The sequence below is a fragment of the Ambystoma mexicanum genome, chromosome 1q, assembly GCF_040938575.1.
Source record: "Ambystoma mexicanum isolate Mex_15411 chromosome 1q, UKY_AmexF1_1, whole genome shotgun sequence".
Taxonomy (NCBI): domain Eukaryota; kingdom Metazoa; phylum Chordata; class Amphibia; order Caudata; family Ambystomatidae; genus Ambystoma; species Ambystoma mexicanum.
Window position 1 is genome coordinate 1,033,709,171 of NC_090922.1, and position 14,360 is coordinate 1,033,723,530.

General features: G+C 42.1%; 1 protein-coding gene across 1 annotated transcript in view; it reads right to left on the reverse strand.

The window, feature by feature from the left end:
• Positions 1-264: 264 nt before the first annotated feature.
• LOC138540775 (vitellogenin-A2-like) overlaps positions 265-14,360 on the reverse strand; it is a 111,637-nt gene continuing 97,541 nt past the window's right edge. The window contains exons 28-35 of the mRNA XM_069641709.1: positions 9,483-9,621; positions 9,258-9,393; positions 8,693-8,879; positions 6,884-6,972; positions 5,382-5,479; positions 5,127-5,286; positions 3,670-3,831; positions 265-460 (exon numbers count right to left, since the gene is read on the reverse strand). Of these exons, the coding sequence (XP_069497810.1) occupies positions 345-460; positions 3,670-3,831; positions 5,127-5,286; positions 5,382-5,479; positions 6,884-6,972; positions 8,693-8,879; positions 9,258-9,393; positions 9,483-9,621 (1,087 nt within the window). The 3' untranslated portion in view covers positions 265-344. The remainder of the gene's footprint in view (positions 461-3,669; positions 3,832-5,126; positions 5,287-5,381; positions 5,480-6,883; positions 6,973-8,692; positions 8,880-9,257; positions 9,394-9,482; positions 9,622-14,360) is intronic.

A 14,360-nucleotide genomic window follows, 5' to 3' on the forward strand; every position in this document is an offset into this window, starting at 1 on the left:
CTGATGGGTCCAGAACAAACTTACTGAAGTGAGGTGGTCACCCTAAGCATCATTGTCTATTTGGCCCAAGCTCTATTTCATGTTACCGCTTGCAGTATTTCATTATGCTTTACCTATGCACAATAAGAGTGGATGGCAAAGAACGATACAATCATGTTAAGTAACAAAATCATGTCTTATTAAATGAAAGTAAATCTAAACAATTGATGACTTTTTGAATGAACAAAGGTTTTATTGAAAAATTTGATATTTACAGGTGTATTTTCATCCTTAAATTTAGTAAAATCAAATAATTTTAAGAGCAATTATAATATGACAGATTTCTGAAGAACTATGTGGTTGTTTCAAGCCGCGCACTGCTGAGCTCCACAGGAGCATGCCGTGTGGGCATCAATTGTCTCAACAATATCTTCGGCCTTGTCAAGTTTCGCCTGTCCATCAGCAAGATCCAGTGAAGCATCTGTTAGAAAGAAAAGAGGGGTGGGGAAAAAGTAGGTTGGTTTTGATGTTGTAACTATCCTAAGTTTGAAATAATGCACTATGAAATGCAGTTAAATGTATAGCTTGTGGCAGAAGCCTGTCAAAGGAATTGTTAGATGTGTGCAAGTTGCAAATTCCAACCCCATCATTGTCATATTGCTAACAAATCTCTGAAGATAGGCCGTCTACACTCTCCTCCATTGATGTGCAAGATTCTTGGATGGCACCCATTATGTCACTCTACGAGACATGTGGGTCTTGTGACGTGTCTTCGGAGATGGAGATTATCTTTGAGGAGGATTGAGTGGCCCCGCAGGGCCCTGTTGCAAAATGTTGCATCTTGCTCTGATGTAGTTAGTGCCTTTGTCCCCTTTTCCTTTGCCATAGTCACAAAAGACCGTGAGATGGAGGAAGAGGGGCAAGAGAAACAAGTCCACAATAGCACACTACCGCCAGTATTTCACAGGTAGTGCCCAATTTCGATCTGCTCTCAGAATTTGTGTCCCTAGGATTCAGTAGGGGCAGGCCAGAGTGTCAATAGACCCCCATTTGTGTCCTGGCCCGCTTCCTCAAAACTATGCTGCTGTTTACCGTCTGAGTCTGCTACTGTTCTGAGCAGGTCTCAAATTTATAATATACCACAGAAGTATTGTGTCCTTGTGGGTAGGGCTAGTAAACCAACCCAGGCCTCCCTTCAGTCACACTCCCACAACCATCTGTATATATAGCCTCAATGGCTCCTGAGTTTGCCCCCACGGGAGTGCTCCAGTTCTCCTGAAACTTGTGGGAAATGTTCCAACATATATTTAGAGAGCTGTGTCTTTAGTTCCGTTACTGTTTTAACAACGGCCACAGTGTACAAGTCACTAGCGTTGCTGAGGGAGGGGGCCCCCTCCGACTCTTACTGTTTCAATATGTGCTGACTGAGAATGCATGGTCTGTTCCGCCCATACACTTACTCAGTGCTGTTGGTTGCATTTGAGCAGCTCTGCCTCGGATGTCAGTCACCTCGGTCGAGCCCTAGCCACATGGGGACTGTCACTTCATCTCGGGTAGGGCCATCTCAGTGGTTTGCCCATACTGTTGAACAGTGCCAATCTTCCAACGCTTGCAGGCCACCACAGATTTCATTGCGTAGTGTCCATCTTCCCTCCTGTGCTTGTTAAGATGGCCTGGGGTCCTCTCAGCTCCAAAGGATGTCGGTCGACTGTGGCTCGATCTCTGGTTTCCCGGCTCCAATTTTCTACTGACAAACCACGGAATGTTGCCAAACCTCTCGGATGACCGTATATCAGATACGTTGTCTTGTAAAATCGAATTGGGACTCAGAATGCTGGGGGATATTTATGGCTCGAGAGAGTTACCAGTGCCTGTGTCTACATTCCACGGCTGTTCAACAGAGGCCCCCCCACCCACTCACTTTTATCGGCTCGAGATTTGCCCACACAACCTCTAAAAATAGGACAAAGGATGCACTTGATTTAGATCCCAGATGTTTGGCAATGTGCAGGTCACCTCATTATCTGTCTTGACAGTTTGCATGCATTGGTATCAGAAGCACACTCCTGACACGAGTGCGTTATTGGCTGTCCTGGAGTTCATTACACAGGGATGGGGCCTTAATGCGCTTCTTATTTTCAAATGAAATAAAACACTTCTATCACTGGTTGAAAGACGCAAATGCAAGTGGAAGAGCAATAAACGTTCTTTCTGCTGCTGCCCCATTTACAAAAACTGCACTAAAGGGCCACAAAAGCACCTCTCACTCATTGCCAGACGTGGCTCCATTTTCAAACAGAACACTAAAACCCTTTTATTTTTTGCTCATTTCAAAGCACTTTCCATTTGTGAATTTAGGATGCACTTTTTAAATGTTTAGAAATGCTCAACACAATCCTCTGCCTTAAGCAATTGTGCAAAACGCGGGATGGGTCCTTAAATGCCCTTTGTCAAATGCGCAGAATCTTTTGTGGTGGAGTGTCACTTGATTTGAAAAATGTCTTGTGAATGAGGCTCTGTACGCTCCACTGTTCCAACCTACTAGGATCGGGGGATTTAGTTATACAAAACAGAAATATGTACATAAAGATGAAAGGGGTCAACAATAGACTATGAAGTGGAGATAACCATATGAAGTGCCAATACATTTGTATGTCCCCCGAGAAAAGCCGTCCTATTTCTGCTGCAGCAGATTATTTTTCTAAATTCGGTTATGTGATAGGCAAGGAGCATCACAAATCCAATCATACCTGGCCATCAGAGTAAATGATGAGAGATACCAGCATTACTTATTAGTCCAAACCATCGGGATAGGCACAGGATGCAGATCACTGACATTAGTGGACTGGGGTATGACATTGGCTCAGGGAATCGTGAGAAAGTGGCTCAGAGTCACAATTTATTTCTTTTGCAGCAGACTGTTTGAGTAGTGGCAGAGGAGGGTGGTTGGTAACAACGTGTTGTGAATTATGAATGTTGAAGGATATTTGCTCAATAACAATGGTATAACAATTCTAGGTGAAGTAACTCATTAAACGTTGATCAACACAACTGGCACACATTGCCATGCTGCTCCTGAGCTTTGGGCATTACTCTGTTTCCCTATTGGCCAGTCCAGGCATAGGGCAACATTACATGGTTGAAAGGTCTCACATCTTGCATGACAAGCTACATTGAACTCACACCACACATAATGAAAACTATAAAAAGTAAAAGATTTTGTCCAATAGGAGAGTGTACAATCTGAAACATGTCAGAACCCCCTGTGGCTGGTAAACCTGATGTTTTACCAGCAGGGGAGAGATAGTTTTGAAATAAAATTGTATGTTCAAAACCACGAAGCTGCTTTTGGAATCTCTCATCCTGATTCTTTGATACTTATACTTGTACCCACCTGGGTATATCAGGACCCTGCCAGGTGCCCTGTAAATTTACTAGGGGGAGAGAGGTGACAGATAGCGGTAGAATTAATGTGATGAAATTAAGTCACTGCAAATGGTGGCCCATTATGAACATATGTAAGAGGAAGGCATATCAGAGGCCTATATTTATTTATTTATAACACATCATGATATTATAGTATTGTCATGCGCTACACACCTCCCTTGTCAGAATGTGACATACAAGTGTTCTCAATACCATCACCATGTGACAGGGCACGCTCCCAAAGCAGCCATTTTGTAAACTCACCAGTGTTTAGACAGTGAAAGCCAACAGTAACTGGAGTAGTCCTGGTTGGCGAACATCCCTTCACACAACGTAGAACAGGGTTAATTGAGAAGCACTTGGAAGGTTCTCCTTCGATGAGAATGAACTTTTCAAGCTTCACGAGTGTGCGCTGCAGTTTACAAACTGTGAAATGATATCAAGAGATTATTTTAGATTGCATCTGTTAATAGCAAGAAGTGTGATCCTAGGTATAACTAAGTGCCCGATCTTTCAATATTTCATGTTTATGTTATCGATATAAATATTGTTTTTATCTGATGTATATGTACATAACTGATGGCAAAAGTGGGCACAGCTCAAAACGGCCTGAATACGGATATATTTTAGGGGAACACTCGACATAGCTACTTGAGTTAAAGCTCATTAAATAGATTTTTTGTGCCCAGAAATCTACCCTTTATCGACAGCCTTTTATAACTTTTATTACGTAAGTACCTACGACAATTCATGTTTCCTCTCCTCTACACATACATATGGTTCAGGGGAGCTTGTACCACTGCGATAACAAATTATTCTCTGAAAAAAGCAGCACTGTCAAAGATTGCTTAATTTCAAACAATTGCGTACAAGTAAAGACCTCCAGGATTGCACTCAGGGGGATTACAGAAAACTAAAGAAGGCCTTAATGAAGAAACTCTTACTGCTGACACTGGGTAGCAAACCTGGCTGAAGGACTACAAATCAGAAGGCCACATGACTTCAGGAGTGTACAAACAGTTCAATCAATACAAGTAGCCACATTTGGAACTTTTGGACAAATGGTCAGGTACAGTAGAATCTGAGATGAGCGAAAATAGGTGGCTAAACATTTGTAATAATGTGGCGTTAACATCTCTTAATCTGGGTGAAAGAAGTCGTCAGATAAAGATATTGAACAGGGTCTTTTGGACACCTGAAAGGCTTCATGAAAGGGGTCTTCTTGATTCAGAAGCGTGCTGGATATGCAGACATTCTAAAGGAACATTTGAACATTTGATTTGGGAATGCTATGAACTGAGCTCTTCCTGGAGGAAGGTGTTATTGAAAATGAATGAGGTTCTCATGCTTGATGTAGAATTTGACTATGTAAGTGTGATTCTGGGCGACGATAATTGGTGGCTGATCTCAAAGATGTTGGTTTTACAGGGCATCTAATGACCTTAGACAGGTGGCCAGGATGGAGAGAATTATTATCTACAGAAGCAAAAAGATGAATTTATATGAGGATATTTGGGGTATGTTCCTAGATCTTTTTGCTTGAAAAGTTTGTCTTGATCCCTATAGTTTGCCTATTGACTTTAAATCTACTGTGATGTATCTGTGATATTAGTTCGTATTGTTTTTGTGTTTATTGAACTGATGCTATTAAGATGTGTTTTTCGTTTATGTTTGTAAAACTAATAAAATAGTAAATACAAAAAAAAGCAGCACTGTGTTACCTCTTGAGCAGGAGTCTTCTGCAGGAATCCAGGAGTGGGCGAAGCTCTCCTCATCTTTAGCCACTAATCCATCTGGCATTTGGTATTCCTGTTCGGTCTCGTCGTCGTGATGGCCGCAAACACCACATGTCTTTCCCTTCATCCACAAGGATGTTCCCACCTTTACAAGGACAGAGCAATAGAAAATCCGGATGTAAGTACATGCAATAATGTAAACATTGCTGATGAGGCATGAGTAGAAAATGGCTGGTGTACCTGGCATGTTATTCCGTCGAAGTAGAGCTTCTCAATGCCGAAGTCTGGGGCCCTCAGAGACAGCCCATCAGCCTCCTTTGCAATCAACAGGTGAGGGTCTGTAATGAAACGATAGGTATGTGCTGTTAATGCTGAATAGAACACGGTACATGGTCTTGCTTTGTATTGCAATGTCTGCAAACCTCAGAGCAGCACTAAAGATTCATCAGCCGACAGGGGGCCTGATTTACAAACATGTTTTTCAATGGGGAAAACCACATGGAAAAATGCTTTGTAAATCAGGCCTATACACTCTTGAGTGACAACTCATGACAAGACTGCTTAGAAATTACAGTAAGTGACTTCAATGAAGATCACTGTGCTCCAATTTTAGAATGCAAGCATATAATTCATATCATTCAGTGGGTGAAAGACCGACTGTGACCATCAAAGTCTCTCTGCGATGGAAGATGCTTGTAAATAACCACGTGATCGGCTCCCACTGGTTAAAGTCTAATTTACATTCCTTATGCAGTCTCTAGAAGACTTAATATGGGAGTGTTGACTCATCCTGGCTGATGAGAATCTCTACCTTCATACTGTGTGGTAATAGAGCCCTCACACCTCAAAACAAGGGACCTGGATCATGACAGATTCTACTCAATTACATTGAAACACATCTACAGTGTTTGGTCCCTATTAAGAAAACAAGTTGTGTCATCTCTTCTGTAATCATTTGAATAATATGTGCATATTTCCATAGCTCCTTTCAACAGACTAATCCTCCAAGCAGTAGGAGCACTATGAGACCAATTACTAATGTGGGATTTACAAATCCTCAATAGCAATAACCAGAATTTCTCAGGGATGAGTGAGATGATTCCCCTTGTAATGAGAACAAGATCAAATATAAACATCTGTCTATGTATACAAAGAATACAATAGGTGTGAATGATTAAGTTATCCTCCAAAATTATGAGTAAACCCACAGTATATGGAGGTGGGTCATTGATTGGACCGTAACCATTTGCCAACATTAGATACTTAAAAAATGCTTTTTATGTTGGTAAAATGACACCTGTACTGTCCATTGAGTAACCAATGAATTATTTTATTTGGTAATGAAGGTATGTATTGCAGAAAACGTACAATAAAGTGCATGTGCATGCTAGACACTTCTAATAGTCAATTTAAATAGTTTGATTCTCTGTATAGAGAAAAACGGGAATCCTAGAAGTCTCCGATCATGTATTGGTAGATGCCATCAAGTTAGATTTTGCCGCAGGCTAATTTGTTGAATGTCTTTTGAAGAATTTCGCCCCAAATATATTCTGGGGTGGTGGGTTAGAGTAATAATAAAGGTGGGGAATGAGTGTTGGAGTTGTGGGGGTCTACCCCCACATACATTTGTGGTGAAATGTCATATAAGAAAGAAATCATTTGTCGAAAATCGTCTACTGCACAAAAAACTCAATGTAATCACATAGATCCTCTCATTACATGAAGGAAACCCAGTTACTCACCAGAATGTGTTTGGTATGGCAGGCTGGTCACTTTAATGCCATTAATCACCAGCTCCAGGGAGTCAGCAGATGGAGACATGTAAATATCACTTAAGAGGGGAAAGAAAATAGGATCATGGTCATGTATTTCAAGGAGCTTTCCCAAAATCTTCGTGTGATCTCCCACGAGAACGATAACACATTTTTCTACTTAGTCAATAAAGCTTCAGGTACAGAAATCCCAAATATAGCAGTTTAAAACATTTTGTAATTAATAGACACAATGGTAATGGTGCCACATGGCAGTGCTTTTCCTCAATACTCCCTCACATGGGAAGGCAGATGTTGTCCAATCCTGAGGTTGTCTGGCTGGAGGTAGGGTGCTGTCCTTTGGTCTGACTTTTGTGTAAGTTTTAGACTCCCTGCACCCCCCCCTCCATTGCATCCCTACAGGGACACCACGTGTCTGTAGAGATGGGGGATCAGTGTGGGGTCTGCTCTAGATGCCTAGGTCGGAAGAAAGTTTAGGAGCCAAAAGGATGCACAAGGATGTTTTTCATTATCATTACCTTGGAACCAACATATAAAGAAAGTAAATATACACATATGTTAAGAGTAGATGGTAGGTCATTTTTCCAGGTTTCATTATTGTCTGTTCAGATTTGCTTTTCAAATTTTGATATTAAGGATTAACAAAAGTGCAGTGGATTATATTTTGTCTACATGTTGCATTCCCTATTGTACTGTCACTTTCTCTTATGAGAAAAGCAATTTACTAGTTCCAATTTTCCTTACCACCTATTGTTTTGTACTTTTTTGTACACAGTGGTCCATCATGTTTTTCAGCCATTACTTAGTTCCACTGGTTAGGGTTCTCCCCCACCCCCCGCATGGGAATTATGGTAGGGCAGCTTCAAGGACATGCAACACTTTTATGCATAGTTTTGTAGCGGGTCAAAAAGGATGTTAGATCATCAAATCCTACATGGTTGATGGAGACAGCTGGAATTCATTTGTATACAGACACAGGCTGAAGAGTGCTTTGCACTTGAATCTACAGTATTGGTTTAACTGAGTACAAATCAGCAATGCATTTGCTGGCCGTTAGACAAGATATATTACGTAGGTTTAATTGGCATAGATATATGATTCGTAGGCTGGAACTCCTCCGACAGCGCTGCAAATGAGAATGAAGCCTTGTCGTTCACAGTACATTTGATGTTGATGTCATATTTGAGGTTGGAGAGTCTACTGAACAACTTTTAACACTGCTTTATCTATTAGTTTGTTCATGCTTTATTTCTGCTCCCAATGTTCAGCTTTTTGTATCACTTAACTTAGAAACGTGTGTGTTCTTATGTGTGTTTATTACTTTTATTTAAAGTGCCACATTCGACATAGTGAAAGTCCTAAAAGGACACAACATGGACTTCTTATGTGCTCAATTTTACAACCCTTAGAAAGTGTTCCCTCTATCCGATAGGTCAATGTGCCTTCATGAATATCCCTCTCCCTCTCTTCTATTGATTAAGATGGGATTCTGCTGAAATGCCATTCCATCCATGGGTTGCTGACTAGGCCTTAAGACAAATACCTGTCAGCAATGTACCAGCCAACAACAGTCATGCACATGCATTGGTGCATGAAAAGTTGATAACCTTTCATTGTTATTAGAAAAACAATGTAATAAAAAATATGCTAATATGACATTATCAAAAATGTCCCAATGCAGGACACATCTTTCAATTTTTGCTGATCTTCGATAAAGAAAAATAGAAGACCACCCTTAGGATATAGGGTCAAATTGTTCAGAAGATTAGAAATACTCACTGGCTGCCGAGTTTGACATTGATGGCCTTCTTGTCAGGGGACACTTCCGAAGTCTTCATCATCACCAGGAAGTTGAGCGCAGGGCTGCAGTCTTTGGCCAGGACGTGGTAGCAACTCTCAGGCATTGAGTAATTAAATGCAACTTCATTGAATGTGGTGATCCTGTTTTTAGTAACTGTGCAGTGACCTAAGGAACATTTCAAGGGCTTTATGTATCACAACATACATTGAAAGTGGGGCATTTAAGCATTGTGATAAATTGTCAGCATCAAATATTCCATTCCCAAGATTTACTTACTTGCTAGTTTGTGTACAATGGTTCAATATTTTGAAAATCTGCCTGATTGTATTAATTATTTCTTAGATTGTCCTTTCACGTTTGTGCACTCTACAGTAATTAATCTATGACTCTGTGAAGTCATGCATTAATGTCGTCCACCCAATGAGGATTGCTGGTTCATATAATGAGACAGGCTTCAGAGTGTGGTGATTTTATGTCTGAGAGTAGGATTTTGTTGTTTAAATTAACAGAGCATGTACATTCGACCACTTGCTTGATGTTTACCTCTCAGATTGTCCAAGAGGAAGTCTGGGGCTTCAGCAAAAATATTCCAGCTGGGGGACTGACTGCTGGAGACCTGGATAGGTCGGCCAGCCGGGATTGCCAGTGGGAGCTGGATGGATCTGTAATACAGTGCACGCTGCCAACAAAAAGAAACAAGGTATTCAATCCGGATCCTAATGTGTTCCAGGAAGAGACTCTGCTACTGACATTGGCTGCCATATTTACCTTTGGCATCTGGAGAACTACATCAATGGTTCTTGAAGAGCTTAATGAGAGGATGACCTTTGCTTGTTTAGAGGGATTTTTCTGTAACTTTTCAGAGAATCCTGCCATGTATGCAGCACCTGGAATAAACTGAGCAGCCCTGGAACAAGGAAAAAGATACATCAGTTTTTAGGTGGACGCATCACATTTCCACGCATCTGAATCTAGACAGTACAGTGGGTTAACACTATGAGTAGTTGCCAGTGTTTGATCACTTGTTCTTTAAATGCAGTCACCCACTCATGCCTGTTTCTCTTCTATGACGAGGGTGGGTTTAGTTTGTATTTCCTTCTATGCAGGGATCGAAGTGAGCAGGAACTGTTGGGAGCAGTGTTCCACTACTTTTTCTTTCGGATTACCATTCCTCCACATTTTACGGCCATATTCACCATTCTATATAGAGGATTTCTCCATTCATGTCCCTGTGCTATTTTAAAGTTGTAATAGGAACCTTAGTAACTAGTCACTCAGACTATTGCAATGCAATGCCGCAGCCTCAACAACGTGTTACAGGTTGCACTATGCTTCCACCTACCCTCTCCCTTGCTGAGACCATCGTTCCACTACTTTTTTTGTTACACTTCTACCACTGATTCTATGATGAGTGTTGGTTAGTTTTACAGGAGCAATGGTTTCTTCTCATGATTGCTCTGGAATTAGCTTGTGGGTGGTATGAATATATCCTATTTACATGGAGACGTGTGCCAGGCATAGTCTTTAAGATGATCTGACATGAATATTTCATATTGATTTAGGTGGTCCTTCCCCAAATAAATCTAAAATCCTTCTAGAAACATGCTTATGCAACCTCTAGTAATATCGCAGTGAAAAGAGATGTAAAAGTTAGAGTCTGGGCGTTGACCATCACTGGCTGGACGCTTGAATCCTCTTTCTGATGATTAGATTCATGCATGAGATGGCCAGTGCAGGTGGAATTCTTTACAGTTCTTCAGTAAAGTGGGTATCCACAATTACAACCGCATGCCTCTGTCCAAGTAGCACGGCAGCACATTTATATGGAATAATGTCCATGAAAACCCATTTTAGAAGAATTATCCTCTGGCTGCACTTGCAGAACCACACAGAGGTCTATTGTTGCCTACGCTCAATGCCCCTGCACTGACGTTTTCATGCACTTGTGCATTCTCCTTTGGTAGGTGAAGAAAATATGAGTCATATGTAGCAAGCTCCCAAAATAAATGGACTTTATAATCATGATTAGAGATTAGTTCAGCCTCCAGTGTAGTAATGAAGAAGATGGATTAGGTGCTTTCTTCGTGAGGTGCACCATTGCAGACAAATACTCCTGGAAAACCTTCTGTGATTATTAGAAGCGTTCTGCTTTGGGTTTCAGTAAGGTGCTGTATCAAATATGGTCTGTTGCTAACCTTATTTTCCTTTGGAGTGAGGTGGGGCTTTTGTGGATTTAAGTCTGATACGGCTTTAAATGTCCATGACCATATTCTGGAAAGGGGAGAATGTCCCCAGGTGTTTGGTTTGAGATTTATTGGATTTCTGTCAAAGAACCAAAATCAAGCCATACAATGCTACATAACGAAGAGTGGGGACACAGTATTTACAGACTCCAATTACACCAGTGGGTGCCTTTTCAGTGAGGCCGAAGTATTGTTGATGGCAACTCCTTTATGCAATCTGTTACAGCAAGCCTCTCCCGCTCTGTTGGTGATGTACTGTATCGCATTTCCCCTGCAAAGGATTCCATGCCCTCATCATCAGGTAACAGTGCTTTAATTGCCTGATGTCTTTAGATAGGTCACTGTTTTCTCATCAAAACCAACCATCTGTGACATTCCCTCCAAACACTAATGTTTAATTAAGGCTCGGTGCTACCTCCCGCAGGTCCTCAGTCTCTCTACAGTGCTGTGGGAACTTCCTTATGAGGTCCCGCAGGTCGTGAGTTCATTGTGGACAATGTGTAAAAGACTGCTTTTCTTCATTTAATTTCTCAATTTATATCTTCCATCATAGGAAACATCAAATGTATGCCTTGTGACTGTTTTTGAAACGAGAACTATCTATACAGTACCTAAGAAATACTGACAGATAATGCTTAATGAACACGTAGAGTGGTGCAAGGAGGGGTTAGCCGTGGTGCCTCGCTGCTGGACAAAGTCTGCTTTCCATTGCTGCTGCTTTGGAGGAGGAGCCCTGCTGTGTGCCTGCCAGGATATTTGTATTTAACTTCAGTTGCATTGCTGCGCCGAACACAGCGCGGAGAGTGGTGCGAAGAGTAGTTAGCCATGGTGCCTCGCTGCTGCAGAAAGTCTGGTTTGCATTGCTGCTGCTTTGGAGGAGGAACCCTGCTGTGTGCCTGCCTGGATCTTTGTATTTACCTTCACTTGCCACGCAGAGTCCAGGGCAGAGAATGGTGCGAGGAGTGGTTAGCCGTGGTTGACCAAGACGGATTAGGATTGACTTTGGCTCCCCTGGCTACCAAAAGATCGGGTGAGTACTTTGCCCTAACTGCCTCATTTTTGACTGTTGAATCACACATTGCCATGAAGCCGACCCTGCGCAGGTTGGAAAGTTCATGTGCGCCAAACACTACTGCAAAACCATGCAAGACGACACCTAAGAATAACATGAACAACATGAATACCTAAATCGACTCCCAAACGATAGCAGGCTACAAAGGACTTAACATCTGTCCTGTCAGCAATACGACTCACAACGATGAGAGACCAGTAATTGATTCCAATATACATCATCAGACAGAAGCACAACTCAGGAGGCTGCGAAAGGAACTCATATGACCATGCTGACTTATCTTTGGGCAAATGGATACAACTGGAAGAAATAAATCCCAGAGCATCTAGGCCATTTATAAACTGTGGCTATATCATGAACTTATTCCAGAACATCCCCGATCTCAGAAACATCCAAAGCGAAGATATTGCTCACATGGAACTTCCGAAAGTAGACAGCCCCACAAACTGGGTTGTAATGGAACTTGCCTCACCGGTTGTGACAACCTTGCTGAGCACTTACCACCTGGCTTTGAGGAAAATGGGCTTCCAGCGAATGGTATGCAGAAAGCAATCTATATATGCAGACAAAGAGGAAGCAGTGCTGGAATCTCTAACTGGCGCCCCATAAACAAAGCCTCACGGCCCTCTTGCCACCAAAAGGTCTAGTTTATTGGCTGCCTTGTCTACTGTCACACCCAACGCTGCCACACATAGGGTTGTTGACAAATGGACCCCTGATAGACTCCTTTGACCTGCCACAAACAGGTGTGGAAATTGGATATCGTGGATTCAATTCCTTTCTGTCCAGCCCAGCTGGCTTGTCATTGTTGCGGACTAGCAATCTTTTTCTGTTGCAGGAGACTTGGTTGTTAGACAATTTTGTCATTGACGGATATAGTATCTCATGTAAACCTCCTAAAGGTGGCCTTAGGGGGCGCCCGAAGGGAGGTCTGGCCATTGGTGTTAGATTCATCTATACACTAACCGCTTTTATTACAGGCATTGACTCTGCCTACCTATTACCGGCCATTATTCATGCTCCGGACTGTGAGACTTTTAAAATACTCATCATAGACATGTCTGTGATCCTCTGGGGCTGAAGTCACACAATCCCTGAGGAGCAAAGTGGATACCATTCTATATCATTGGTTTGAACTGTATCGCACTGGGTATATTATGGTTGCTGGGGATTTTAATTAGACCATTGAGTATGAATTACACAATGAGGACAAGCTAAATCATGAAACACTGTATAGTTATCCAGAATAAACCCTGTCCCGCAACCAGACATACAACATCAGGTTGCGGCAACTGTTTGAGAACCCACAACCTAATTTGCCTCAACACCAAGGGGGGAGGTGATGCACCATTACAAACAACCTGGTCAAATGGTAAATCGCACTTATGTTTGGATTACGTATTCATAAATCATGGATTTTGGTATCTCTGTAGTGAAATTTCATACGTCTTTAATACACCCAAGCATCACAAGCTCTTGAGGTGGACATGCAGTTCGGGAGCAACATGCCGGCCCAGAGGGATGTGTAAATGCTGGGGAATCCGAGTAAACAGTCAAGGCAATAGACTCACATGGTCCAATGCAATATGTTAAGACTAGATGCCTATGCGCAGCTTGGGCATGAATGGATGGTTAATTTGCTGGCATATTACAAATGGGTCATGAGTAAAGCCATGGTCCTGCTCCTAGCTTCACAAAAGTATGATGCCGGACCACCTCCAGGAAGCGATCAGCATGGGGTCTATTTGACGTGGCTATCCATGATAGGAAAAAAAAATATCACAGGGGTCAGGCGGCTATAAAAAGAACCATTGATATGACTCATGCAGAGCAGAAAGCCGTGACCACTCTGATCACCTCCAAATATAAAAATTGGGTAGAAACTCCTTGCTGAGCACCAACTGTAATGTTATGTTCAAGCTCCTACACAGCAGTGGCAGTGGGAAATTCTGGGCACACTACCGAGGACGTATGGCTGGACACACAGCCAAAGAACTAAACCCAATTGCTGAGTCATCATGGCTGATTTACATTACAACCCTCTACTACAATGACAAAGTGCAGAGTGAGCTGCTGGTTAAGCCTGTGAATGGCAAACTAAAATGGATTTCGACACATTGGAAGTTAGGGGAATTATCATGCAACTGCATTGTCTCAGGGCTGCAGGCCCCGACGCAGTCCCCAACATTTCATATAAATTGAATCCAGATTATTGGTCTTGGGTTTTGGAGTGCTGGTTCACAGATATTATACACACTTGCTCACTAGCAAGCAGCTGGATCAAATCTGTATTGATCCCTGTCCATAAGAAGGGTGATCCACAAGACCCAA